Genomic DNA, 26,496 nt, shown 5'->3' with positions numbered 1-26,496 from the left:
ACCCTAGATGAAGGGTGGTCACAAACAAAAGGCAGCCTAATAAGCATACTTTAGACCAATCTCCAAGACCATAGATGGATAGAGTGGGGAGCGACCCCTAAAATTTTAAATTATCATATAATTAAGATATTTTTTTATTTACTATTGATAATTTATTTTCAAATCCTTGCATTTTATAAGTTCATCATCTCCTAAAATTTTAAAAATTCGACTTCTAACATAAAATCTTATATCCGACTCTGTCCAAGACACTAGGGTCATTAGTTTCGTATCCACTTAACAAGAAAGATCACCTCAGTTCCAATAACATCACCACCAAAGGTCCAGACCATTGTACAAAGAACTTATCCGTTGTTTGACATAGAACTTATCACATAATTTTTCATAGAATATGCGATATGCATGTAGCAAATGGTTAAACAGTGACAAAAAATCTAGGGAAAATGAAACAGAAGCAGACATAAAATATCATCTATAAACGCAATAACACAGAAAAAGAAGATACAGCTAAAAAAAAGTACGTAGAATTCTGGTGTAGTAGTTGTATCTTGTAAGAAGGAAAAATTGTACCTTGAAAACAAAAGAGCTTCCGGGTTCCTTTCAATTTTCATCTCTGAGAGGCTTTCAAGTTTTCAACGAACAGCCAACTGTAAAACGACGACGTCTCAAGCATCCATCAGCAGCAGCGCCAAGTGCCAACGAGGTACGAGCGTTTGTGATACTTAAAAAACATGTAATAAAATTCAGGTTTAGATAAAACTGTTTAGTTTGGCCGGGAGTAAGCGAAATCTGAATGGCTGTGGCTGCACCTGCACTGGCACTGAGCCAGCAAGTTATTTGCTTATCAGACCCAAAGATAAGAGCAAAACCAAGGCCATGGTTTCCCCAAAGAACAACCCTTTTGAATTCTCAAAAGAAAGCTCATATCTTCATAGTTTCTTGCTCTTCCTCTCAAACTTCGCAGCCCCCAGAGGCCGATGTCCAGACTCCAGAGTCTTGTGTCAACCTGGGGCTGTCCCTCTTCTCCAAAGGACGCGTAAGTAATTTAGGATTTTCTGATGGTGATGTCTTCAGACTGGGTGATTTTTGGTACATTTGGAACCAGAGTTTTTTTCCCTTCTTGCAGAATGGGTTCTCTTTTAATTTTGTTCTTAACCCCTTGGATGGTACCCTAGAGTAGATAGTGATTTGGGTTGCATGTGTCTCTTATGGTATGATATCCTGGCCAAGGTTACTGCAATTTTTTTTATTTTTTTTGCTATCTGGTTTGTTAAAGGCTAACTTTTTATTGTCTAAGTATTAATTTTCAGAATCATTCATCATTTTGCCATTCCTACAGTAGCTTGACTCGCATTCTAGTGCATAATTTAAAGACGAAAATTATACTGGTTTTATGACACTTGGCAAATTCGTTCTAGCTTAGATTAATTGATCTCCATACAATGACCCTTTAAAGTGCTTTTATGAATCCATAAATATTGATCACATTTTCAGAAGTTTCATATTCTCAATTCATTTTCTGCACTGCTCTAAATAAATTAAAACCATATTTTTTTTTGTAGAAGTACCTCTTATGTCAAATGGATGTTTCAGGTTAAAGATGCTTTAGTCCAGTTCGAAATGGCACTTAGTTTAGATCCAAACCCTGTGGAAGCCCAAGCTGCTCTCTATAACAAAGCCTGTTGTCACGCCTACATGTAAAGATTTCTGATGCTTTTAGTAATTACAATTTCAAATTACCATGCATGATTCTAGAAATGCATATTTTCTTTAGGGGAGAAGAGGATTACCAAACATAATTGTTACGACCCCAAGTTAAGGATTTCCCAGTCATGTCAAATAAAAGGGTTCAGCATGTCTACTAATTCAAGTCTTTCCAAAATGGGATCAAGAAACAATTTGGGTTTGACTAAAAGACCACCATTCAATCGGACCAATCCAGATGCTACCTTAACTTCTGTAAAGTATAGCTTAGTATTCAAAACCACACCTTTATCTCTCAGCCAAAGTCTCTGGATTCTTGTTTTATGAAATCTGAAGGTTATGGAAATCTAGTTTGAGGCACATATATGGATTTGTTATATACTCTTCTGCATTAACCTCAGATAACGTTTTAATACTAAATTGGGATGTTCTTAGTATTAATCTTTTGTTTTTATTGAGGAAGAGGGGAAGCAAAGAAAGCCGCTGATTGTCTCCGTACTGCTTTGAGAGACTACAACCTCAAGTTTGGTACAATTCTCAATGATCCTGATCTTGCCTTCCTTAGAGCATCGCCTGAGTTCAAGGAATTGCAAGAAGAGGTCTGTTGCTTAAGTTTTCTTCCAGACACTCCTATTTTCCAATCCCCACCAAGATATCCCAACTGCACAGCTATGGAATCACATGAAAGTAATTCATTCGGATGCGGATCAAATTAATAAAACATCGGTATTGCTCATAACTATTTGTTATCTTTCCAGGCCAGGTTGGGTGGAGAAGATATAGGCTACAGCTTTCGAAGAGATCTCAAACATATCAGTGAAGTCCAGGCCCCATTTCGAGGCATTAGGAGATTCTTTTATGTGGCATTCTCTGCAGCTGCTGGAATTTCGCTGTTCTTCACTGTACCCAGGCTAATTCGTGCTATTAAAGGTGGTGATGGTGCTCCTGATGTTTGGGAAACTGTTGGCAATGCCAGCATAAATGTTGGAGGTAAATTGAGAGATGAGTATGTTAGGATATATATACACACATGCCATTTTAGGAGTTAATCTCTTTTGTTTTCTTTTTCATGTTTGACTTTGTTCGTATGACCATCAAGCTAATAGTTTGTAACTGCCTTTTTAAAATGACTAAGTTCTTCAACCAGCTATCTGCAGGTATCATTGTTCTTGTGGCATTATTTTTCTGGGACAATAAGAAGGAGGAAGAGCAACTTGAACAAATTTCCCGAAATGAAACTCTCTCTAGGTTGCCTTTACGCCTTTCCACCAATAGGATCGTTGAACTTGTGCAGCTACGAGACACTGTTTGGCCAGTTAGTGTTAAATTTTCCCCTTTTCATTTGAATATTTCTTCCAAGATATTGCTGCTTCATGCTTGCAAATTTTAGATAGATCATTGCAAATGATATGCCTGCATTATCGCTCCAAAACTATCATATTAAAAAATAATGTTTCTGACCATAAGCAATTTTTTTTGGCCATGGCCATAAGCAAATTAAGATTTGAAAACCTTCATCTCATTTCATCTAAAGATAAAATTAGATCCCTTGTACTGGATCTGGTAAACATACTTGACACATTTTCAAAGTAATCAAAGTATTAAAATTTAAGCTTCTGGTTTATAAAAGAAATGGCACACCTATCTGTTGTAGTTTTCTGTGTTTCTTTAATGTTGGTTAATTGTTCTGTGGATACTCTTGTGTCGAGAACAACCATAACTATTCTCAGTTCTGTTTCCATTTCCACATTATTTAGTTAATGCTGTTGCTTGGACTGGTGATTGAGACAAAGAAGAGAAGTCGGAAGGCAAAATTGAGACCTATGCCTTTAGATCAAAAGTCGTTTACACTTACTATAGAAGGTTTCATTAGTTTTGACTACTCGAGTATTTATACATCTTAGTGCACTGTCATTTGTCTTATTTGATCATCAAAATGTATTTAAAGTACAAATTTAACTTGTGTATTGCTGTCTTGCATGTTGATGTGATTTTTATGTTTTCTGCTATCTATTTGGTTTTTCTCATTACATTCTAATTGAAGATTGGATTCAGGTTATATTAGCAGGGAAAAAAGAATCTGTATCTTCAGCTATACAAAAGGCTGAGAGATTTCGAACTGAGCTCCTCAAACGAGGTGTTCTTCTAGTTCCTGTTATTTGGGGTGAAGGTAGAGCACCGCAAGTGGAGAAGAAAGGTTTTGGTGTATCTGTAAAGGCAGCTGCTGCTGCTCTTCCTTCTATTGGGGTAAACTACAAGTTTTTAACCTATTGTAGATTAGTTATTACGACTTCTTAGAAGTTAACTTTGTGGCGTATATGTGATGTACTATGCATGTGACTGTCTTTATGCTCCGGTGTAATGATTAATGCATGCACTAGGTGTGGTTTTTGATTAAATTCTTCTCCATTTTAATCTCTTGCTGTCATGGTAGGAAGACTTTGAGAAACGAGCTGAGTCTATAACCGCAAAATCAAAGTTGAAAGCTGAAATTCGATTTAGAGCTGAGGTTGTAGCCGGAAGAATGGGAGAGGTCACCTGCTACTCTAGATTTATTATTGTTTATTCTTTTTCATTTGTAATGTAAGAAAGGTTCTATGATGTATTCCTTCAGCTCACAAAAGTTTGACTGTTTCCGAACATTGATTACATTTCCAATTACCAGTGATATGCTCAAATCTTCCTTCGGCATCTTTTCTTCTGTAAGCCCTTTTATATACATATATTTTCCATATATTTTCTTTGAAGATTTTTACTTGCTCAGGTGGATCAGGGATCAACAAGAGGCTGAAGGAGTTACTCCTGGTGAGGATGTGTACATAATTCTGCGCCTAGATGGTCTAGTTCGAAGATCAGGAAAAGTAAGAAAAATGCTGGATTGCTGCCATAAGCTGGTGCTTTATATGTTAAATGAATCAATTTTGTAAACCTCTTTTCTTGTTTGCAGGGAATGCCTGATTGGTCAAATAGTGCAGGAGCTGCCACCAATGGAAGCATTGCTGAGCAAACTTGAAAGATAGAATCTCATGTTACCAACCCTATTTTAGTGTGCTTCAAACCGAGACCAGACAGGACAGATTTCTACAGTGGATGCGAGTCTTTCTTGTTTATAAGACTATTCCTGCATTAGACAACCTGTTGTCTTTCCATGGTATTTCTACACAACAGGATATTCTACATCCATACTTTAAGCAATGTGTATTTATTGCTTTGTAAATTAGAGATTGGGATAAAGAAGCACGTGTCTTATTCTTTTTAGTTGTTTCCAATAATCCTTTAGTCATCCACCGATCATCGAAAGTGTGAAACGTTATTACAGCCTTTGAAAATTGCAGACCCAACACCATGATAAAAAAATTTGCTTTTGCAAATAAATAAATAAATAAAAATAACATTGCAGAAGAAATTGGTGTTTCAAAATGGCTGGCCCTAAGCTGTCTATAACTCTTACTGCCTACCTGTAAGGCTGGAACTCAGAAACTCATCAAAATTGATAAGAGAAAGCCAGGATGTTCAACTGGTTATGTTGTGTTTGTTTGTTTGTTTTTCATTAAAAATCTTGTTTCTGAGTTTTCACGTTACCATTTCTGTCATTCTTTTCTTGTATTAGGTTTAGAAGAGGTCATCCATTTACAGCTAAAACAAAGATTTCCAGGAAGTTTCCAAATAGTCATCGAGTCGAGTTTGACATTTTCACAAGAGCCTTTGAACATATCAGCTATACATATCACTGAAAAAATATTTCCTTTTTCTTCCATTGTTGGGTTAGGTTGTACTTTTATTATTATTCTATTTGTTCTTTTATTAGTCAATGGATTAGGACAGCCAAACTATTGCAAGTTGTTCGACGAACAAGGACTGTTAAGTTTCAACCAATCAGATTCTATGTATCTCTGGGTGGTCAACCATTTTGCCTCCTCGGTACGTCTTACTGTTCATGTTCGAAGTTTATAGCTGTTTATTCAGATAATATCATCTTTAAAGTTCGAATATTAATTTTTTTTTCCTCCTTGCAGTGTTGGGTGTGCTTAGATGTTAAACTATCATTATCTCCACATGTGAAAAAGTACAATGGCTCCATGAAATCTGTCTAAATGTTTTAATTTTAATTAATTCTCTAAACCATAACAATGAAAAGAACAAACATATAATCTTCGATTTCAGCTTGTTGGTAGAGTGCAAGATTCTTAATCTTGTGGTCGTGGGATTGAGTCTCATGGTGGTCAATTCATAATTCTGACTGCCGCCACGGAAGTCAGCCTACTACCTTATCTCCTCTCACCCCATTACATATAGAAATAGGGTCAGCTAATATATTATTAGATTCCGTATTACTAAATTATGAAGTAACCATATTTTTAAGCTTTCTTCGGATGTTGCCTTCTGGTCTTTTTCTTTTGTTTATGTATTTATTTAGTTTAGTGATTTGCTCTGTCTGTAAATATAAAAGAAACCTAATCACTGGGCCAATGCATTAGTGATTAGTCAATGTCAATTTTCCAACGCTTCTATTTGTAGCATTAAAACCAGTTGCCTCACCCTCTTATTCTTATCCCGACTTCAACAACTGCTTCATAGAACAATAAACTATAGCCAAAACAAAATAAAAACATCAACAACCATAATGGTTAATTCCTCTGGTTTTCTCCTCGCCGTTCCGTTGGTCTTAGTTACTTTTATCTTCGCCTTGTTGAGCGTCGACGCAAATGGTGAGCACCATTTGAGCTGGATTCCGACTGAGTCTAGCTGCAAGGGGTCGATGGCTGAATGCATGGCTGAGGATGAGTTTGAGATGGACTCGGGGATTAACAGGCGCATATTGCAGACCACACAGTACATTAGCTATGGAGCTCTGCAGAGGAACACAGTGCCATGCTCGCGAAGGGGTGCATCCTACTATAACTGTCAACCAGGAGCACAAGCCAACCCTTACAATCGAGGCTGCAGTGCCATTACTCGTTGCCGGGGTTAAGGTTTTTCGCCGTCCTTTTTTTCCTTCAGTTTCATTGGTTTCTCTATTTATGTTGGTGGAGAAGCTCCCATGTCATCCTTTGTCCTTTAATTTTGTGTTTGAAATTTTACCTTCAAATTTAAATAAAAAGGAGGAACATATACTCTTCCAACAAGTTTAGAATGATTTTTATGCTATGCGAAATGCGAAAACTCACTACTCATTGTGACAACATATGATTATGTCTGGTTCTGAAGAACTTTCCACGACGGATTTCCAGATGTGAGTTAAGAATGTTGTCTTCATAAAAAATTTCAAGTATTAAAATCTGGGATTGTAGAGCAGAATGTTAACAACAAGCCATCTCATTTCATTAATTCCCTCCATAAATTGACAAATAAAAGTGGGGGAAAGGCCACACTCAGTAATATCCTTGATCTCTCACCAATAGTAATCTCAAACAGAACAACATATTACCAAGTTACAATCATAAACATATCCAACTGTTAAAAACACTTTGGCCAAGTTTTATGCTGAACCTTCCTCTTGCTTCACTTCACCCATTTTTTGGTTTGGCCGGTGTAATGGGGATGTTGAGCCCTCCACTCCCATCTCAGCGTTTAGGAGGCTCTGCTCCAGCTCGTTTATGCGGTTTCCCATTTCATCAAGTGCTTCAGAGTTAAGTAAACGGTAGATGTCCCGCATTTTGCAATAATACTGAGGCAAAAAAAAGCTATTTCCATACTAAGAAACGATCTATTTTTATTTAAAGTATTGCTATAATAGAGCAAAAACCGAAATTGTTTCGAACATGTTCAAATCTGGCCAGCATAACAGTTATTAGATACAGGTCCACATCTCGGTCTCAAAAAGATGTTTAGCCTGATAGCCTATATTTCCCAATAGGCCAATAGATACTAATAGGCAAAAGAAACTAAAAGCACATGTTGCTTTAGGCTCAAGAATGAAAAGGAAAAGGAAAAAATTTGTGTGAACCTATCTTTTACTATTACCTAATCAGTGAAGCAACTCACCAACATTCCATACATTTCGTAGTGAAAACGCTTCAATGAAATTTAAGAACGCGTGAAAAGGATATTCTTTGTGATAATGGGATCTGACATTGTTTGAAACCTAGATTGCTGCAACAAACTATTTGTCAATAACAGGAAAGATTTTCCAACAACAAAGTCCAATTATGAACTCACCATTTGTTGAAGAAGATTTGCTACCTGCAAAAATAATTCAAAGAAAGGTATGTCAATAAACCACAAGAAATAACTGGTTGATTGCATCAAATAGAAACTATAAACCGACTCGGAAATATAAAAAAAAAAGTTTGGAACCTATCAAATGGTGCTATCAGAACAAAAAAACATTAAAAGCAGTTATCATTCACATTGTTACGGAAAGGGTTGATGAACTCACTAAAACAGTCATATCGGCAGTGTTTTGCTTTGAATCTCAGAGTTTTGCCCGTCCTGCAAAAGAGTATACCAGTCAGCACATGCCACACCAGCATTGGTAAAAGACATGATGCAAAAACTTAATCCAAATTCAGAATGTTTAACACAAAGCATGCTGTTGATCAAATTTTCAAATATCTGGAAACTAAAACAAATGGGTTACTGGTTGAAATTGCCTAGGAATTAGGAAAAAATCTCAACAAGGCAGATTGTATGCTATTTGAGTATAAGACTTTGGTCTTAAAACAAGTAAAACCCTACTTAATGTCAGCTAGCATTCACAATAAGCCGAGAAAGTAAAATTCTAGCGCCAACATTGCAAGCACAACCAATTTTAATCCAATTACCAAAATGTAAAGTTATCGCTGCCTTACTTCTTTTAAAGACTGGTAGCCGCGTTCGTTTTTCATCCCGGGCTGCGCCTTTAATTTACCTATATGCCACTCCTTCAACTTTTTATGTCTAGGTTTGTTAAATATTTGTTATATTTACCATGAGGGCCCCTTTTCCCCTATTTTGAAGGATTCGTCTTGACTAATTTAGATTGACTCTGGTCACACACCTGGTTGTGATTGGCGAGTCTACCAGTGGAAATTTTTTACATACACAAATATTCGAACTCGAGACCAGCTTGAACGATATTAAGATACTAACCACTTGAGTCAACCCGTTGATTGTTATCGTTGTTATTGAAAATAGATTTAATAGTATATGAAATCTTTATTAACAAAAATTATATTTACCGTTATCATGTTAATGTGATGATTCATTATATTAATATAATGATATATGATGTTAATATTTTTATCAGCATCTCAATTTTATTTATTTTATCTTCATTAAACTTAATGATGTATATTTCTCATATATAGTTGGGATAATCATATGATATTAGGAATTATTAAAATCGTTTTTATATGCATATGACGAAATCATAGCCGGATATTCATGTTACCCCAAAGGTAGGCTACAAACAAAAATGCACTTAATTGTATGGGTAAATTACAAAATTTTATCATTAAACTTTATTATCTTTTCTATTTTTTCACTGAACTTTAAATTTTTTAATTTAATCATTAAACTTTAGAATTATTCTTATTTTGGTCACTTCATTGTTAAATAGTTAACGATGTTATGACATGACACACAATACAAAAACGACGTCGTTTTGAAAATTTTAATTTCACATCGAAATGACATAATTTTGAATCCATATAAAATCATATTTTATCTTATTTTTTCATTTTCCTTCTTTCCTTCTATTCTCTCCATCACATCTTTTTTCCATCTTTCTAAAATCCAACCACCACTCATTGTGTGCGTGTGTGCATGGTGTATGCGTGTGTGCGCGTGTGTGTGCAAGTTTTTATATTTGGATATAATAATTCATAGACCCGTGAACCACGTAATAAATATATATAATTAAAACAACAATGAAATTATTCCAAGTCAACACAAAGTTAGAGAAAATAACGGTTAAGTGACTAAAAACTTCGATATCTAAAATAAATTTAAAAATTTAAAAATTCAATGAACAAAACACGAGATAGTAAAGTTTTAGTGATGAAATTTATAATTTACCCTAATTATATTCATCATTTACACCTTTCTTTTCTTTTCAAACGTCTAAAGTAACTAGCCTTGTGAATTGCCCTAGTTGTCAAGGGTTGTGGTCAACCATGTATTCTATATATTTAACGAAAGCTCAAACGACTTTATAATTTTAATGCTCTAATTTAAAATTTCTAAAAATAATAATCTTTTTAACGATTAATATAATTTGGTTCGTACTTTTACGCTAAAAATTCTATTAAAACCTTGACCGCAAAAATATTGAATAAAAATGTATTATACGTTATATTTCATGAATATTTAGAAGATTATTTTAACCTTTAAATTTTTATATTTATTTTAATTTTAAATTTTTGCCAAATAAAATTAATTGATGAAAAATAAAAGAAGTTTTAATAAATTATATATATATATATATATATATATATATTACAATTTTATGATTCTTATAATTTATTCAATTTTTAATAATTTAGTTTGTATGATTGAACTTCCAATATTATTAATAATTTAGTTATATATTACATTTTATTAATTATAATATCATTTTGATATGAATATTGATGTAAAAAATGATGTTGTTTTAAGCACTAAACTTTTAGGGTGTACTGATTTTGTCACTGAACTTTTAAACATTTCCATTTTTGAAATTACACTTTTCTACTAGTCGTCGATAGCCAATCAACTCCCATCACCAATTGTCTTTTATTGCAATATTGATACCAAAACGTTCGTATTTCATTGTTTTTCTTCTCCTAAACTTGTTTTTCTACAAAATTCACTTGAAATTGACAAAATTAAACAAAAAAAAAATATAGGGTTTGGAGGCTTTCTTATATTTGCAGGATTTATGGTGTTTGTTAAAAATTCGAACGATGTGAAGCATTATTTCAAAAATACGAATAACATACCTCAAAACTAGTCTTATCATACGATCATTGAATAATACCAAAGTATTAACAAGTCTATATTTTAAATAAAATTTCGTCATTTTAGTGAGTTTTGTGAAAAATCAATTCTAAGAGAAGAAAGAGGAGTGAAATGTTAATGCTTTTGTAGCGATCTTGTCACGAAAGGTGATCGGTGACGGGTGATGATTTGCTGCTGATGACATTCAAAAAGTACAATGCCAAACAAAATTATTTAAAAGTTCAATGACAAAATTGATACATCCTAAAAAATTACTACATAAAATAATATGTTTTGTCCACATCATTACAGTAATAAAAAGTTTAATCTCTACTTTTAATCAAGACATTTAATTTCTCTATTTAATATTCTATGCCCTTTGCCACAATTGTCAAAGAAATTTCGTTAAATTAGAGTATCCGATATTTTATATTAAAAAAAATGTTGTCGTCATCGATAATTTTAAAGAAATAAAAAGTTAAATATAGTTGTAAGATTTCCAATCTGAATAAGAAGTTGCAAGATTCTTCATCATTATTTTAAATAAACAAAATTAATGTCCATAATTTACTTTTCTTATATAGGTTTGGATGATATTGTCAAGCTCGACAAGTACCGATGAATACGTTTAATGATGAGTGTCGTTAAATTAATTTATAAAATATTAAATTATAAAGTATTAAACGTATAATTATAAATTAGTTAAGAATCTAAATGTAATTTAATTAAAATACAATATTTATAAAACATTAGTTTTTAGGATAAACTATACCATTGATCTCCTAACTATTTACCCCTTCTATTTTAACCACTAATTTTTCAATTTTGTCAATCGGGTCACCTAACTATTAAATATTGTCAATCAAGCCACATGCCGTTAAATATTAACCGAGAATATGATGCGGTAGTTAATAAAATTTGTATAACGATACATTTACTCCTCATTACTTACACATTCTATTAAATTGGTCCCAACTTTTATTTAATTCAATAAATTTAATATTCAATCCGATGGTGACATATGTCATTGTGTGATTGTAACTTTTTAATATTTTTTATTTAATAAAATTTTCATCCAATCAAATGGTGCCACATGTCACCAATTGAATGAATGAAAAGTAAATTAAATTATTAATCACGATTGGTGGGATTAGAACATGGGTCGTAAGCAAAAAAAAATTAAGCGTCCTAACCACTAAGTTGAAACACTAAATTTATTTAATATGCAAAACATAATATATATAATTTATAATATAATTAATGGTAATAAATGACCTTATAATGACTCAAACATGAAATAGTTGAATAATATAAAAATAATATATATATATATATATAAATGAATAATATAAAAATATAATATATATATATATAAATAAATATTATAACTGATTAATAAATGAATATGTTTTATTTATATTTTAAATCACATATAATGCTAAAATTAAAATAAAAGTGAATTTAATATGCTGTAATTAAAATGTATCATTTTACATATTTTAAATTAATAAAATGTCTTCATTATCTAATTTTATTGAATTGAAATGTATCATATCTTATATTTTAATGTCGATCGAATTATAATATTATTTAACAACTTTATATTAAAATAGACTAATTCAATAAAATCAAGTTTCCCCTAACATTTTCTTCAAATATATAATGAATAAATAATAAAATATAAAATTCTTACTATAACCAGGTTATAAACAAATCAATGCATAAGTTAAAATGTTTATTACAATAAACCTTCAACTATCAGGAAAATTCTAAGTCAACTAAGCTCTTCGTTATATTTCAATTATAATATGTTAAAATTATTTTTTATTTTTCCATTAAAATGATTTAAAATAAAAATAATACATTCATATATTAACCGGATATAATATTTGTGTGTGTGTATGTATATATCGTATTCCCAATTATTCCATGTTAGAGTTCTTATTAGGTCATTTTACTTTTTTATTGCCATTAACTATATATATTATGTCGTGATAAGTTTGTAATTTAATGTCATATGACTTGATCGATAAAATTTAAATAGTTAGGTGACTCGATTGACAAAACTAAAAAATCGGTGGTTAAAGTAGAAAGGATAAATAATTAGGTGGTCAATGATATAATTTACCTTAAAAACTAATATTTTATGAATATTGTATTTTAATTAAATTATATTTAGATTTTTAACTAATTTATAATTATATATTTAGTACTTTATAATTTAACATTTTATAAATTATTTTAAGAGAAAATAACCTCAATGATCGAAAATTCCTTATAATATACGATTTTGACCAACTTTTTTTCGATTTGCCAAAATGACTAACAAAATTGCAATGCGATCTCTAAATCGCAACGCGATCTCTAGTATCGCAAATCAGTTTCCAGATTCGCAAAGCAATTTTGACTATCGCAAAGCGAATATGTAAATAGAAATGTGATTCTGACTATCGTAACGCGATAATACATAATCGCAACGCGATTCTGACTATCGCGTTGCGATAATACAAAATCGTAATGTGATTTTCAAAGCGCCATTAGTATCGCAACGCGTATTTTATTTTCAAATTCCAAACACTAATATTAATACATCCTGTAGTCACAACTCTTAACCTAAAACCCTAAATCACAACTCAGTCTCATCTCTATTTTCACTCTCTACGACGACATCCATCCCCATCTCCGACGAAATCCGTCCCCATCTCCGGCGAAATCTGTCTATCTCCATCTCTCAGAGCCACCCTCACAATCATTCACGATCAGAAATGGAAAATCAACCAAATCAACCACCAATGGATAGTTTTTTTAATTATTTTTATTTTGAAATTTTTGTATTATTATTATGTTTTTCATATTGAAATTGATCATAAGTTTACTGGTAATTTCAATAATAGATTAATCATTTCACTTAGATTGCTTATTAAATTAATTTGATTGCTGCCAATACTGCTAAACTGTTTAGTCTTTAACCCTGTAAAGTTAGTATTTGTCTTTGTTTTGTCTTTTGGTTGAAGTAATGCAATTCATTTAAGTTTCAAATTTAGACAACGACTATTTGAAACCGAGGATCACAACGCGAAATGAAAATCGCAACGATAGTCAAATTCGCTTTTAATCTAACTTGAATGAATTGCATTACTTCAACCAAAAAACAAAGACAAATACGAAATTCACAGTGTTGCAAATTTAAGTTTGAAGAATAAACTACTACTACTCTTTATGTTTATTATTGTTTTTGGTATATCTTCACAGTGTAGTTTTTAATCTAACTTTGTATGTTTATTGTTTTTGTAGAACTTTTTTTCGGCTCAATTGACCTTAAGGAATAAAATAAGCCTAGTCATTACAATTGTGTCGAAGCTTTCACCTATACAAAGAAAATTATTTGAGGATACTTGCTTCAGACCATGGCTGAAAGTACAACATCCGGGTGGAGATGTTATGTTGACCCATTTGTGGCTTCAGACCATGACTAGCGATTTACCCGAGAGTATAAAACGTGGTAATGAAGAGATATGATTTCATTTTCCACCGGCGTATACGTGTTTTGGGCGGGAGGAGTTTTGCTTAATCACTGGTCTACGCTTCAGACACGATGATGTAGGTCGATACACTAGTCATATTACCCGCCCATCATGGTTATCCCAGGTTTTTCCTGAGCTGTCAATGGAGAAGTCGAATTTACACGTCGACGACTTGACGAAATTATTGAATAAGAAATATGGTTTTACTCGGATGGATGACGTCGATGTTGTCCGAGTATGCCTTTTAGTACTCTTGCATGCCGGCTTTTTAGGCAGAGAGGCCAGACAACCTATTCCTAAGGACCTAATATTATTGGTAGAGGACCTAAATGCATGAAACCTGTTTCCGTGGGGTTCGTATCTATGGAAAGCTACCTGGAATAAGTTGTCGTATGCCTTTGATGACCGCAAAAGTTTGTGTGGCGATAGTTCCAAATACACTTTGTCAGGCTTTATTTGGGCCTTTAAGGTAAGAATTTCTATATAATGTTTCCAAAATTATAATTAATTATTTAACAATTACTAATGTTTGTGTATTATATTATTTTTGTAGATTTGGATATTTGAGGCTTTTCCCGACATGCAGACATATGCATTAAAACTTCAAATGATATTCCTAGAGCTATTTCCTGGAAGAGGAAATGACGACTGTTGATTTGGGAAGAGTTACTACGGTATGCGACAATAAATGATGTAAGTTAACACAAATACTACCATATATAAACAAGTTATTACTAGTACACGTTTAACTTTGTTTGAGCTTTTATATTGTTAGGAGGTCAACACTCCATTACAGAGGCTGACACCCACGGAGGCTGACACCCACGGAGGCTGAGCTTGCCACTAAAAATCGCAATGCGAAAGCCAAAATCCCAACGCGAAAGTCAATTCGCGTTGCGATAGTCTAATACGCTTTGCAATTTTCTCGTTGCGATAGTCAAATTCACGTTGCGATTTTTGCGTTGCGATAGTCAAATTCGCGTTGCGATAGCCAAATTCGCGTTGCGATATTCAAATGAATGTGTAATAAGTGATAACAACTGAACAGATCATAGCAATGTTCAAACTCAAGTTACTAATACATGCCTAACTGAAAATGTTAAAAGTTTATACATAAAATACACATAATAGTCAAATTCGCATTGCGATATTCAAATGAATGTGTAATAAGTGATAAGAACTGAACAGATCATAGCAATGTTCAAACTCAAGTTACTAATACATGCCTAACTGAAAATGTTAAAAGTTTACACATAAAATACACATAATACAACGTTTTCATTTAAAAACCACCTAAGTTAATAGTCCCAAAAGGTGAAGCCGGTTGTGATTGGGATTTTGATTTTGATTGCGATTTTGATTACCTTTTTCTTGACACCATATGAGCTTTGGATTTTGATGATGATCCATATTTTGGTAGAGGAAAAGATGATTGTGATGGCACTGGTGATCCACATGTCAACCTTGTATGACCACTTTCCTTGCACCGACTACATGTCGATCTCTTCTTCTCTTCACCCTTAGACGGTATACGATCGTGACTTTTTGGTCGGCCAGGTAGCCTTTTATCCATGGGTGGTGGCAAAACTGTTTGTAAGTCATCTGGTATGTCCCACTCAGAAGGATGTGGAATAGGGTAGATAATATCGGTATAAGTCTGTCGATATACTTCTGTAGTGTAGCAATCCATAGCGTATACGCTTGAATCATCTTGGTTTAGATGAAGAGAAACTTTTATAACATGGCCACACGGATAACCAGATGTTTGTCATTTCATACAACTACACGTCTTTGCATTTAGATCGACAAGCTCATTTAAGTTATTATCCAGTACTTCAAACAAAGTGTTTGAACATGGTTCAACTCTCTATGACATTGACTTCACAACACGTTTCGTTATCTTTTTTTCAGTCCGTGGTGTAACACGATGTTCCAATGTTCCTGTAAATTTAAATAAATAATACTTAGTAAAATATATGATAAGTTACGAATTTAAAGAAATAATACCTGCATGGTTTCTTTTCTTGTAGTACCACTGTTGAATAGAAGCTCGAAAAAACTGCATTAACATAGTAATGGGTAATTTCCGGGAATGACGACTTAGAGCGTTGATTAATTCTGCACTATTAGACGTCATGAAACCATATCTTGCTCCAAGTTGATGTACTCTTGACCATCTTTCAAACCCGACATCTTCTAGTGTTTGAGCACAATGAGGCAAAACACGTCTTAAACAATTTATATGCTTATTAAAATTCACTTCCCGATAAGCTTTTACAGCATTCCAGTATGTCCATTTGTGATTTTTTATACCAGCAGACCTTGATTTTAGATTTCTATACAAATGAACACCACAAAGTCCATGAAAAGCATATGGGAAACACCTTCTAACAACGTTGTCAATTGAGTTTGCCCTATCGGATATGATTGCCAGATTGCTAATAGGACCTATGCAATCCCTAAGATGCCCCATAAACCATGTCCATGAATCAGAGGTTTCAGATTTGCCAACCCCGTAAACTATTGGCAGTATCCCATTGTTAGCATCCATGGCTACTGCTAATAAGTTTACTCCAAGGTATCGACCATTTAAATGTGCTCCGTCAACTATAATAACTGGGCGCATGCAAGTAATAAACAAACGAATCTACAAAATCATATACACAAGAAATATAATCATTTAAATGTGAAATGCATGTAACTAACAAAAATGAGTCAACAAAATTATATTGATTTACTAACCGCAACACCAATGGCGATAAACAGCAACTCAAAGCGTTCATCTCTATCTGTTTTGATATGAGTTACCGACCCATGATTTTTCAGCTTTAAATTGTGACAATAAGCCGGCAGTTGGGCAAACGATGCTTCTGGCGACCCCTTCAACAATTCCAAGGCATAATATTTGGCTCTCCAAGCTTGAGAATATGAGGTACTAATCTTGAACCGAGCATTCATGTCAGTCATAATTTCATGTCCCCGATATACCCTGCCATTCAAAAACATTAACTCAGCCAGAAAACCACCCAACACCTTTTTGTTTGCCTGTCTATGGTGAGAAAAACTTGGGTTCTTGAACATGTATGTTTATCAATAAAAGTCCTAACTTGAAACATTTCGCAATCTTTTATCCTCTTTACAATCATACGCCACGTACAGTTTTTTGTCAATCATACACCTTGTTTCGAAACGATCTTTGCTTGATTTGTTAACTTTTAGTTGATAGTCATCTTCCACACATTTCATATACAAAACTATCTTCAAGTCTTCCTTTGTATCATAACAATCATATTTCTTGATACGAATAATTTTTGTGTAACAAATAACTGCTATTTTTACCAACTCTTCTTCCGGTATCTGAAGTAATTCTGGCATATTCCAATTATACTCCCGTAGCATTTTCTTCGGGGATTTATTCTTCTTCATTTTCTTCTTCAGGGTTATATGAATTACAGAATGGATGTTTAACATGTTCATTCACAGTCGTAACTTCCTCCTCATTATCATCAACAACATCTTCCTCAGCAGCGGCTGTTTCATCATCAAAATTCGGGTATTGACCAATATCAAAATCATTACACGCAGAGTCTGTTTCTTATTCTGAAACATCATCAAAATCTGAGTATTGACCAAGATTAAAGTCCGGGTATTGACCAAGATCAAATTTCGAATACTGACTAGTACTCACAATTTTTTCTGTTGGCTCATCATCGTCTAACTGGTCAATACGAAAATCGGAATTTGGTGCTGAAAGTTGATTGGGATTTAGATTAGGAAAAGGTTGTGGGTTTTGAGATTGTGTTTGGTATTAGAAATGTGGTGAAACAAAATTTGCTTGGTGATGAAATTGTGGTGGAACCATTAAATTTTGAGCACCCATAAACTGGGGTTGAAAAACTTAGTTGATTACTACCCGCTACTGACCCAACTTCACTACTTCTAGGTTCAACAACATACAATGTAACATCATCTTGCGAAACACTAATGTAAGCAATGAATCGTTTAACATCTTCATTGTCGGTTAACAAATAAACTTTACCTTTTCTCTGATAAGATAACCTAAATCCACTTAAGGGCTCTAAATTCAATTTATTTGCAACACGTAACATTAGAGTTTCATAAGTTAACTTTTTTAATGACAGTTTTAGTTGAAGATTCATGGGTAAAGACATATATTGTAAAACACCATGAACATTCTCCCATGACCCTCCAAAATACAAATCTATTCAAACATGATCAACATTAGATGATTTCATTATTGTTGTCGGAACCGTCTTTCGGTTAGACCCCGGAATTGGGATTTGACTTGGAAAATGTGGATTGGAGTCGCCACCGACCATTTTAAAACGAAATTAGGTGGGTCGGACACCATCTTACCTGATCTGCGTTGTACCAGAAACGTCGAGTTCGGGAGTCGGTTACGGTCAAGGAAGGATTAGCACCCTTGAACCGCCCTTTCGGTACCAATTAATTTATCGGTTGTCTTTAATTGCGAAAATTAGAATTTAAAAACCCGATTCGAATTGCTTAGCTCTGATCGATTAAAATTATTACTGGAAAATCAAAAATGTTAGATGGTAAATAAGAAAAATATCGAGTAAAAAATATTAATTGAATAATAAAATAAAATAAAATAAAATGATAGAAATAATAATACTAATTGTCTAACCTAACAAATGAATTAATCAAATAACAAATTGTTTGAAGAATTCTAATCAATTTATTAATCAAACATAAGAATGATTCTTTTAGTTACTATCTCCATTAAAACAACTAATGTCCGAATTAATCAAATTAATACCATTATTGCTACTTTAGTTAAAATATGATTTAATGGTGATTAATGGCCATATTTACTCCAAGTTAGTAAGTTAGGATACACACGGCACCTAATTATAAATATAAGGAGGCCTTTAATCCAATGTTTTAGCTACACTAATTAATGGCATATAAACCAAAGTTTAAGAAAAGGAAATCAACTGCATGGATGCCACGTGCTTTCAAATCAATCAGTGGAAACTATTAAATAAAAAAGCATGAGCCTTACTCAAAGTCCAAGCATTATGACAAACCATAAAAGCAGGATAACTCTCTGTTCCCACTTTCGCTGGTTCCATCCAGTTGTGGATGGCTCTCCACGATGATACTGTTGTAATCGAGATTGGCAGTTTGCGTTATTTCTGATTCTGTGTTGAAGTTGCTACCACCTGGTCTACACGCTTTATCGACTTGATTGGATCTCTGTTTGGTTTACGATCCGGGAGAGCTTCTCTCGTTTCTTGTTTGAGACCCCAAATCCCTTAGTTTTCTCTCGTATTTCCTCAGGTATTTTCCTGTGAATACTCGTGTCAATCCACTATCTAATCGTGTGGGTATTTCGTGGGTATTGTCTCCAGTGTATAATCGTGGATTTTTGCTTCTCCCCTCCTCCCTTGCAAATGGTGTTACACGTAATATTTATAGTAAATTAATTTACTATTTTAGGGCAAATAGAGTTCTAATCGAACTCTAATTCTTGTTTCGTTGGTTCTGGAGGAGTCTCGTGGAACCACGTCGTTGATGACGCTGTGAAGATCGGCGGTGGACTCGGGTTTGGATAAATGGCGCTTGGGCGAGAGGATCGGCTGAAGCAAAGGATGCGACGCTAATGCGGGTCAGCTTGGAGAAGGTCCTGGATCCGGGTTCGGGTCGCGTGTTATTGGGTAGCTGTACTGGGCTTGGAGTTCTCTTGGGCTGCCTATGTGAAATGGAGCATTATTGGGCCATTGTATTGGGTCTGTAGCAAGAAGAATAAAAATGTGTAAATAACATATATATACATTATAATATATATACATTATATAATCACATATTTAGGATGAAATATAGTGTCTACAGCTGCCCCTCTTTGCTCATTATCGTGTAACGAAATTAGAGCAAAGATTTCAAGACACAAATTTCATCTACATCGAATATCCTCTGTTGTTGAGTTGAAATTCGATGTTAAGACTAATTTATAAATCTAAATTGAAATATGAAATGACTCCCTGTTATTGAGTTACGGATTGCTCCTCCGTCGCGAAGTCGAGTCCATCTTGAAATGATGTAGAATTGAAGCTGTAGTTCAGAACTTAATTGGAATGTGGCTTCTCGCCAAATTATAGTCCACTTAGGTCTTCTTCTCGATTTAAAGACCTTGGTTCAAATATTCGATTGAGAAATAGTTCATTGACTCCAACATACGGTTGACAGGCCCTCGAGCTGAATGAAATCGAACTTGAAAGGTCTTCGCTGACAAATATATTTTCTCAACATAAGCTATACTGCCGAAAATGGTTGCTTGCCACTAAGGCACGGCTAACCCAGGTCCTCTTCTCGACTTGAAAACCTCGACTGCAATCGGAAAGTAGTGCGATTGATGTGTCATCGAGCTGAATGTAATCGAACTCGACAATTTTGATTGCAGATAACCCTTCTAGCCTTGAGTTATGCTGTAAATGATGTGCCTTGGAGCTGAGCGTAGTCGAACTCGAAGGTCTTTGTTGACAGATAATCCTTCTTTGAGTTGGATATCCTTTGACGCGAGGTTGAAATCTAATCTAAATATGGATGATGCTTGTGTGCACGATTCCCTTCGTCGTGAGATTGAAACCGCGGGTGGCCCCTTCATCGTGAAGTTGAGCCTGGAATTGGATATCCTTCCAAATAAGTAGCATTGTTCCGAGTCCAATATCCTCTGTCGTGAAGTTGAAATTAGCTCTGGAACCCGGAAATTGTTTATTGACAATCAGTCGTCCCTTCGTTGTGAAGTTGAACATGCATTGTCTGGAGTCCCATATCCTTCGCTGTGAAGTTGAAATTGGATCTGAAATTGAGAAGTTGTTTGTTGACAACCAGCGGTCCCTTCGTCGTGAAGTTGAACATGCGTTGTCTGGAGTCCAATATCCTTCGCTGTGAAGTTGAAATTGGCTCTGAAATTGGGAAGTTGTTTATTGACAACCAGCGGTCCCTTCGTCGTGAAGTTGAACTTGCGTTGTCTGGAGTCCAATATCCTTCGTTGTGAAGTTGAAATTGGCTCTAAAATTGAGAAGTTGTTTGTTGACAACCAGCGGTCCCTTCGTCGTGAAGTTGAACATGCATTGTCTGGAGTCCAATATCCTTCGCTGTGAAGTTGAAATTGGCTCTGAAATTGAGAAGTTGTTTATTGACAACCAGCGGTCCCTTCGTCGTGAAGTTGAACTTGCGTTGTTTGGAGTCCAATATCCTTCGTTGTGAAGTTGAAATTGGCTCTGAAATTGAGAAGTTGGTTATTGACAACCAGCGGTCCCTTCGTCGTGAAGTTGAACTTGCGTTGTCTGGAGTCCAATATCCTTCGTTGTGAAGTTGAAATTGGCTCTGAAATTGAGAAGTTGGTTATTGATAACCAGCGGTCCCTTCGTCGTGAAGTTGAACTTGCGTTGTCTGGAGTCCAATATCCTTCGTTGTGAAGTTGAAATTGGCTCTGAAATTGAGAAGTTGGTTATTGACAACCAACGGTCCCTTCGTCGTGAAGTTGAACTTGCGTTGTTTGGAGTCCAATATCCTTCGTTGTGAAGTTGAAATTAGCTCTGAAATTGAGAAGTTGTTTATTGACAACCAGCGGTCCCTTCGTCTTGAAGTTGAACTTGCGTTGTCTGGAGTCCAATATCCTTCGTTGTGAAGTTGAAATTGGCTCTGAAATTGAGAAGTTGGTTATTGACAACCAGCGGTCCCTTCGTCGTGAAGTTGAACTTGCGTTGTCTGGAGTCCAATATCCTTCGTTGTGAAGTTGAAATTGGCTCTGAAATTGAGAAGTTGGTTATTGACAACCAGCGGTCCCTTCGTCGTGAAGTTGAACTTGCGTTGTATGGAGTCCAATATCCTTCGTTGTGAAGTTGAAATTGGATCTGAAATTGAGAAGTTGGTTATTGACAACCAGCGGTCCCTTCATCGTGAAGTTGAACTTGCGTTGTCTGGAGTCCAATATCCTTCGTTGTGAAGTTGAAATTGGCTCTGGAATTGAGAAGTTGTTTATTGACAACCAGCGGTCCCTTCGTCGTGAAGTTGAACTTACGTTGTCTGGAGTCCAATATCCTTCGTTGTGAAGTTGAAATTGGCTCTGAAATTGAGAAGTTGGTTATTGACAACCAGCGGTCCCTTCGTCGTGAAGTTGAACTTGCGTTGTCTGGAGTCCAATATCCTTCGTTGTGAAGTTGAAATTGGCTCTGAAATTGAGAAGTTGGTTATTGACAACCAGCGGTCCCTTCGTCGTGAAGTTGAACTTGCGTTGTATGGAGTCCAATATCCTTCGTTGTGAAGTTGAAATTGGCTCTGAAATTGAGAAGTTGGTTATTGACAACCAGCGGTCCCTTCGTCGTGAAGTTGAACTTGCGTTGTCTGGAGTCCAATATCCTTCATTGTGAAGTTGAAATTGGCTCTGAAATTGAGAAGTTGTTTATTGACAACCAGCGGTCCCTTCGTCGTGAAGTTGAACTTACGTTTTCTGGAGTCCAATATCCTTCGTTGTGAAGTTGAAATTGGCTCTGAAATTGAGAAGTTGGTTATTGACAACCAGCGTTCCCTTCGTCGTGAAGTTGAACTTGCGTTGTCTAGAGTCCAATATCCTTCGTTGTGAAGTTAAAATTGGCTCTGAAATTGAGAAGTTGGTTATTGACAACCAGTGGTCCCTTCGTCGTGAAGTTGAACTTGCGTTGTCTGGAGTCCAATATCCTTCGTTGTGAAGTTGAAATTGGCTCTAAAGGCTGTAACAAATCATGTATGCTGAAAATGATGGATGTGATGCACCTAGGTATGTCTAAGATGCATGCAATCATGAATGAATTATGATTTATTTCTTGGATTGAAGTCCCGCGTCTTGCCTGCTAATCTGGTTCATGGAATTGATCGTGCCCCATTATCTTCTCGAGCTTTGGCTTTACAGACCTTTCAAATCTGAGACTACTCTGTTTGAAAAATGTTTTTCTCTTTTTTCTTGTTTTTAGGAGAAAAAATGTTGTAAAATATTGTTGGCAATTGACTCAAATTGTAAACGTGAGTTCAAAGAATATCAAAGGAATCAAGAGCTTTTTTAATGCTTTTAGAGTCACAGTTCTTTGAAAAATGTTCAAATGGATGAGTTGGCCTTAGGTTGGCCTCCTTTCTAAGGTTTTGGTAACCCAAAATGTCATTTTTTTTAAATATCGAAATATGCTTTGGCATTTCATTTGGGTGCGGACATAATGACGCAACTAGAATGACCAATTACTAGACTTTTTATTTCGGTCCTCTGAAATCTTCCATTTGTTCAAGCTTTGTAGGCTCCTCCAACAAAGGCAGTGCGAAAAAATATCGATCTAAAAATAAAATTCTTGAGTGCTCGTGTGTAGTCGACTATAACAGGTGTTCCTTAACTCCCTTAGTCCAACATTATCGAAAATTTCTTGCTAAGATAAATTTGATTTAATTTTCCATTGTCTGGCTAGTTGAATCCATAAAGTCGGGGCGTTTAACCAATTACTTTAGAGGGACAGCTTAACATTATAATCACTTTTATCAGGTTTAACTGAAGGGTTCATCTCATCACAAAGTCTTCGGCCTGAAAAAAACAGTGTAGCAAACACCGAATTGCCAAGTGTCCGAGCAATGTCATGGTTTGAATACAATCTATTCATAAAGCCAGGGCTTTCGAGTTTCCTCTGTAACCAATTGCCTTAGTGGAATAGCTCAATTTTACGGATTTAATTTCTTAAGATTGTCAAGAAGAACCTGTTATAGTCTAGGTGTTTGTTGAAAGTAAAACATTTTATCTTTAGAGTTCAATTTTCAAGCAACTGACCTAAACTAGATTCGCTTACTCGACTATTCCATCTGTGAAGATCATTATCATCACTGAACGTCTTAAATAAAAAAGCATAGTAATGTCATATGCAAATGATGCCCCACGTTGTCCGCACCTTATGAAAGGAAAAGGTTACATTGGTCAATTGCAAGAGCAGGGTACGGTGTTTGAGTATATATTCTGGGTAAGGTTAAAGTCCTTGTTTCAGATTATGTTACTTGTCAAAGATCTGTAACTTTGGACCATTTACAGAGTTTCTTAATTCAGATGATATTCAAAGAATTGCAAGTTTGCAAATGTGATTCATTGCTTGCCATCATTAAAGCAACATAAATTTATTTAAAAGTCCTTACAAAAACTTGAGAAATAATGAAAAAACAGATTCAAACAGAATGTCTCAAATGATGAAATGATCTTCCTCACTTGGATGCCCCCAAGTTGTTGAAGTCGATCCGATTCTTGTTACATATTTTATGTATGATTCTCTTGATTGTGGAGTAATTCTCGATAGTGCGCCCTGGGACTCCGCTATGATTTTCGCAATGAGCGTTCTCATCATACTACCTGGGGTACGAGGCTTCATGGATTTCTCTGGATATGGTGACACCACGTGTGCGTGAAACAACTGTTGGTAAAGCTCCTTATATGTCATAGGATCAAAATGTTCTCATTTTTGATGAGACATGTGAATGTAAAAAAAGGAAAAATAATGCGAATGTAAAGAAAAATAACAAAATGCACAATATGTCTGAATGCATGATGCATGAAATGTTCGAGGCATTGATCCAAAAAATGTACCTGTTATTATAAATAATCCTTATTGGGGCAAAAGTGTTACGTCTTAAAAGACAAAAATATTTTGAAGGCATAGACCCCGAACAACTTCTGATAGGTTGACTAGTCTTCTGCCTTCGTTTGTCACTGGTTGAATACCCTGTCAAATCGTTCCGGCTCCTTTGGCTAAAATATGCAAATAACGAGCTGCTTGCCCCCAAAAGGTCTCGAAGGACTGCATCGTCGGCTTTCACTCTATGTCGAGCTTGTTCCAAACGAAAGTGCCATCGAAGCCCTCCACCCAAAGTTTATCGACTTGTTTCTAGAATTTATCAATAATGATCTCCAGCTTAGCTAGGGTTTCGCCATCTTGATCTCGCAGTTTTCGAAAGGACTCTCCGGGTCAGTAACATTTTCCTCGTCTTGCCCCTGCACCCTTTGCCTCCGAGTATTCTTTTGACTACGGCTAGGCTTCTGTGCTTTTTATCTCTTTGTATTATGATCCCTTTGTCCATTAATGCAGATTATTCATGTTTAACAAACACATTTTTGGTGGATCAACACCTCGTTTTAAATGATGCGAATGATAAAAAAAATGCCAAAGAATAAAAATGAAATGGAGGAAAAAAAGTTAATGAGATAAGGATAATAATAAAAAAATGATAAAAATAAAAAGTCATACCCCATATGATAATCTACCCAAACATGCTTAATATTCCTACACAGACATGATTTCTATCTCGCCTGCTAATTTCAAACAAATCCTAGCCGCATATTTGTCTAGTTCACATGCTTTGAACATAAAATAAAGCAGGAAACAAAGCATCCTAGGGTTTGGAATGAGGTCTTGGGGTGAGCTCTAATTCCATGCACTCTCCCGGTTTAGGTTCTAAAGAGGTACCCGAGTTATCCTTGCTGGTGCCCCCTTGGGCTTACCAGACCCTTAGTCCTAAGCCCATTACAAGCTTATGTGGACTAAGTTAAACTCGAGAGGAAACATTCTCTTATGCCCATACGGAGAATAAATTCACACGAAGGCATAAGGTATATGAATCCCGAAGGTTACTTGTTAGGCCCATACGGTGAATAAATTCACACGAAGGCGTCGCTTTCGCCCCCACTTAAAAGGGTTCGGAGCTCGGGTATAGAGCCAGAGATAGAAACTTTTAAAGATTTGAAATCATTGAAAAAAAATGTCAGTACAACTATTTACTTGAAAGATAATCAAAGGTAAATAAATGGAATCGAATAAATAAATTAAAATTTACAATTTTCGCACAAAAAGACAACCGAAAATTAATTCTGGCCTGACTCACTTACCTGTCCCCAGCGGAGTCGCCAAGCTGTCGGAACCGTCTTTCGGTTGGACCCTGGAATTGGGCTTCGACTTGGAAAATGTGGATTGGAGTCGCCACCGACCATTTTAAAACGAAATTAGGTGGGTCGGACACCATCTTACCTGATATGCGTTGTACCAGAAACGTCGAGTTCGGGAGTCGGTTACGGTCAATGAAGGATTAGCACCCTTGAATCGCTCTTTCGGTACCAATTAATTTATCGGTTGTCTTTAATTGCGAAAATTAGAATTTAAAAACCCGATTCGAATTGCTTAGCTCTGATCGATTAAAATTATTACTAGAAAATCAAAAATGTTAGATGGTAAATAAGAAAAATATCGAGTAAAAAATATTAATTGAATAATAAAATAAAATAAAATAAAATGATAGAAATAATAATACTAATTGTCTAACCTAACAAATG

General features: G+C 35.0%; 1 protein-coding gene, 1 long non-coding RNA gene and 1 pseudogene across 2 annotated transcripts in view; 2 read left to right on the top strand and 1 right to left on the bottom strand.

The window, feature by feature from the left end:
* The first annotated feature begins 778 nt into the window (after positions 1–778).
* LOC120141251 lies at positions 779–4,934 on the top strand (annotated as a pseudogene).
* Positions 4,935–6,249: 1,315 nt separating this feature from the next.
* On the top strand, positions 6,250–6,822 carry LOC120141252 (protein RALF-like 33). The gene has a single exon (XM_039156182.1). It carries the CDS (start codon positions 6,329–6,331, stop codon positions 6,674–6,676), a length of 348 nt encoding a protein of 115 aa, XP_039012113.1. The 5' UTR covers positions 6,250–6,328; the 3' UTR covers positions 6,677–6,822.
* A 515-nt stretch (positions 6,823–7,337) lies between these two features.
* The window catches only part of LOC120141254, a 23,430-nt gene continuing 4,271 nt past the window's right edge, over positions 7,338–26,496 (bottom strand). The window contains exons 3-6 of the long non-coding RNA XR_005517761.1: positions 11,375–11,381; positions 8,080–8,136; positions 7,864–7,883; positions 7,338–7,797 (exon numbers count right to left, since the gene is read on the bottom strand). This is a non-coding gene — a long non-coding RNA (uncharacterized LOC120141254). The remainder of the gene's footprint in view (positions 7,798–7,863; positions 7,884–8,079; positions 8,137–11,374; positions 11,382–26,496) is intronic.

The sequence above is a fragment of the Hibiscus syriacus genome, unplaced genomic scaffold, assembly GCF_006381635.1.
Source record: "Hibiscus syriacus cultivar Baekdansim isolate YM2019G1 unplaced genomic scaffold, ASM638163v2 tig00110794_pilon, whole genome shotgun sequence".
Lineage (NCBI taxonomy): Eukaryota > Viridiplantae > Streptophyta > Magnoliopsida > Malvales > Malvaceae > Hibiscus > Hibiscus syriacus.
The sequence above is the reverse complement of the archived record's forward strand: the minus strand, read 5'-3'. Positions and strand labels throughout refer to the sequence as shown.

Excerpts from the sequence above, each read along its gene's own strand:
- LOC120141252 (XM_039156182.1), top strand. The coding sequence starts at position 6,329 with ATGGTTAATTCCTCTGGTTTTCTCCTCGCCGTTCCGTTGGTCTTAGTT.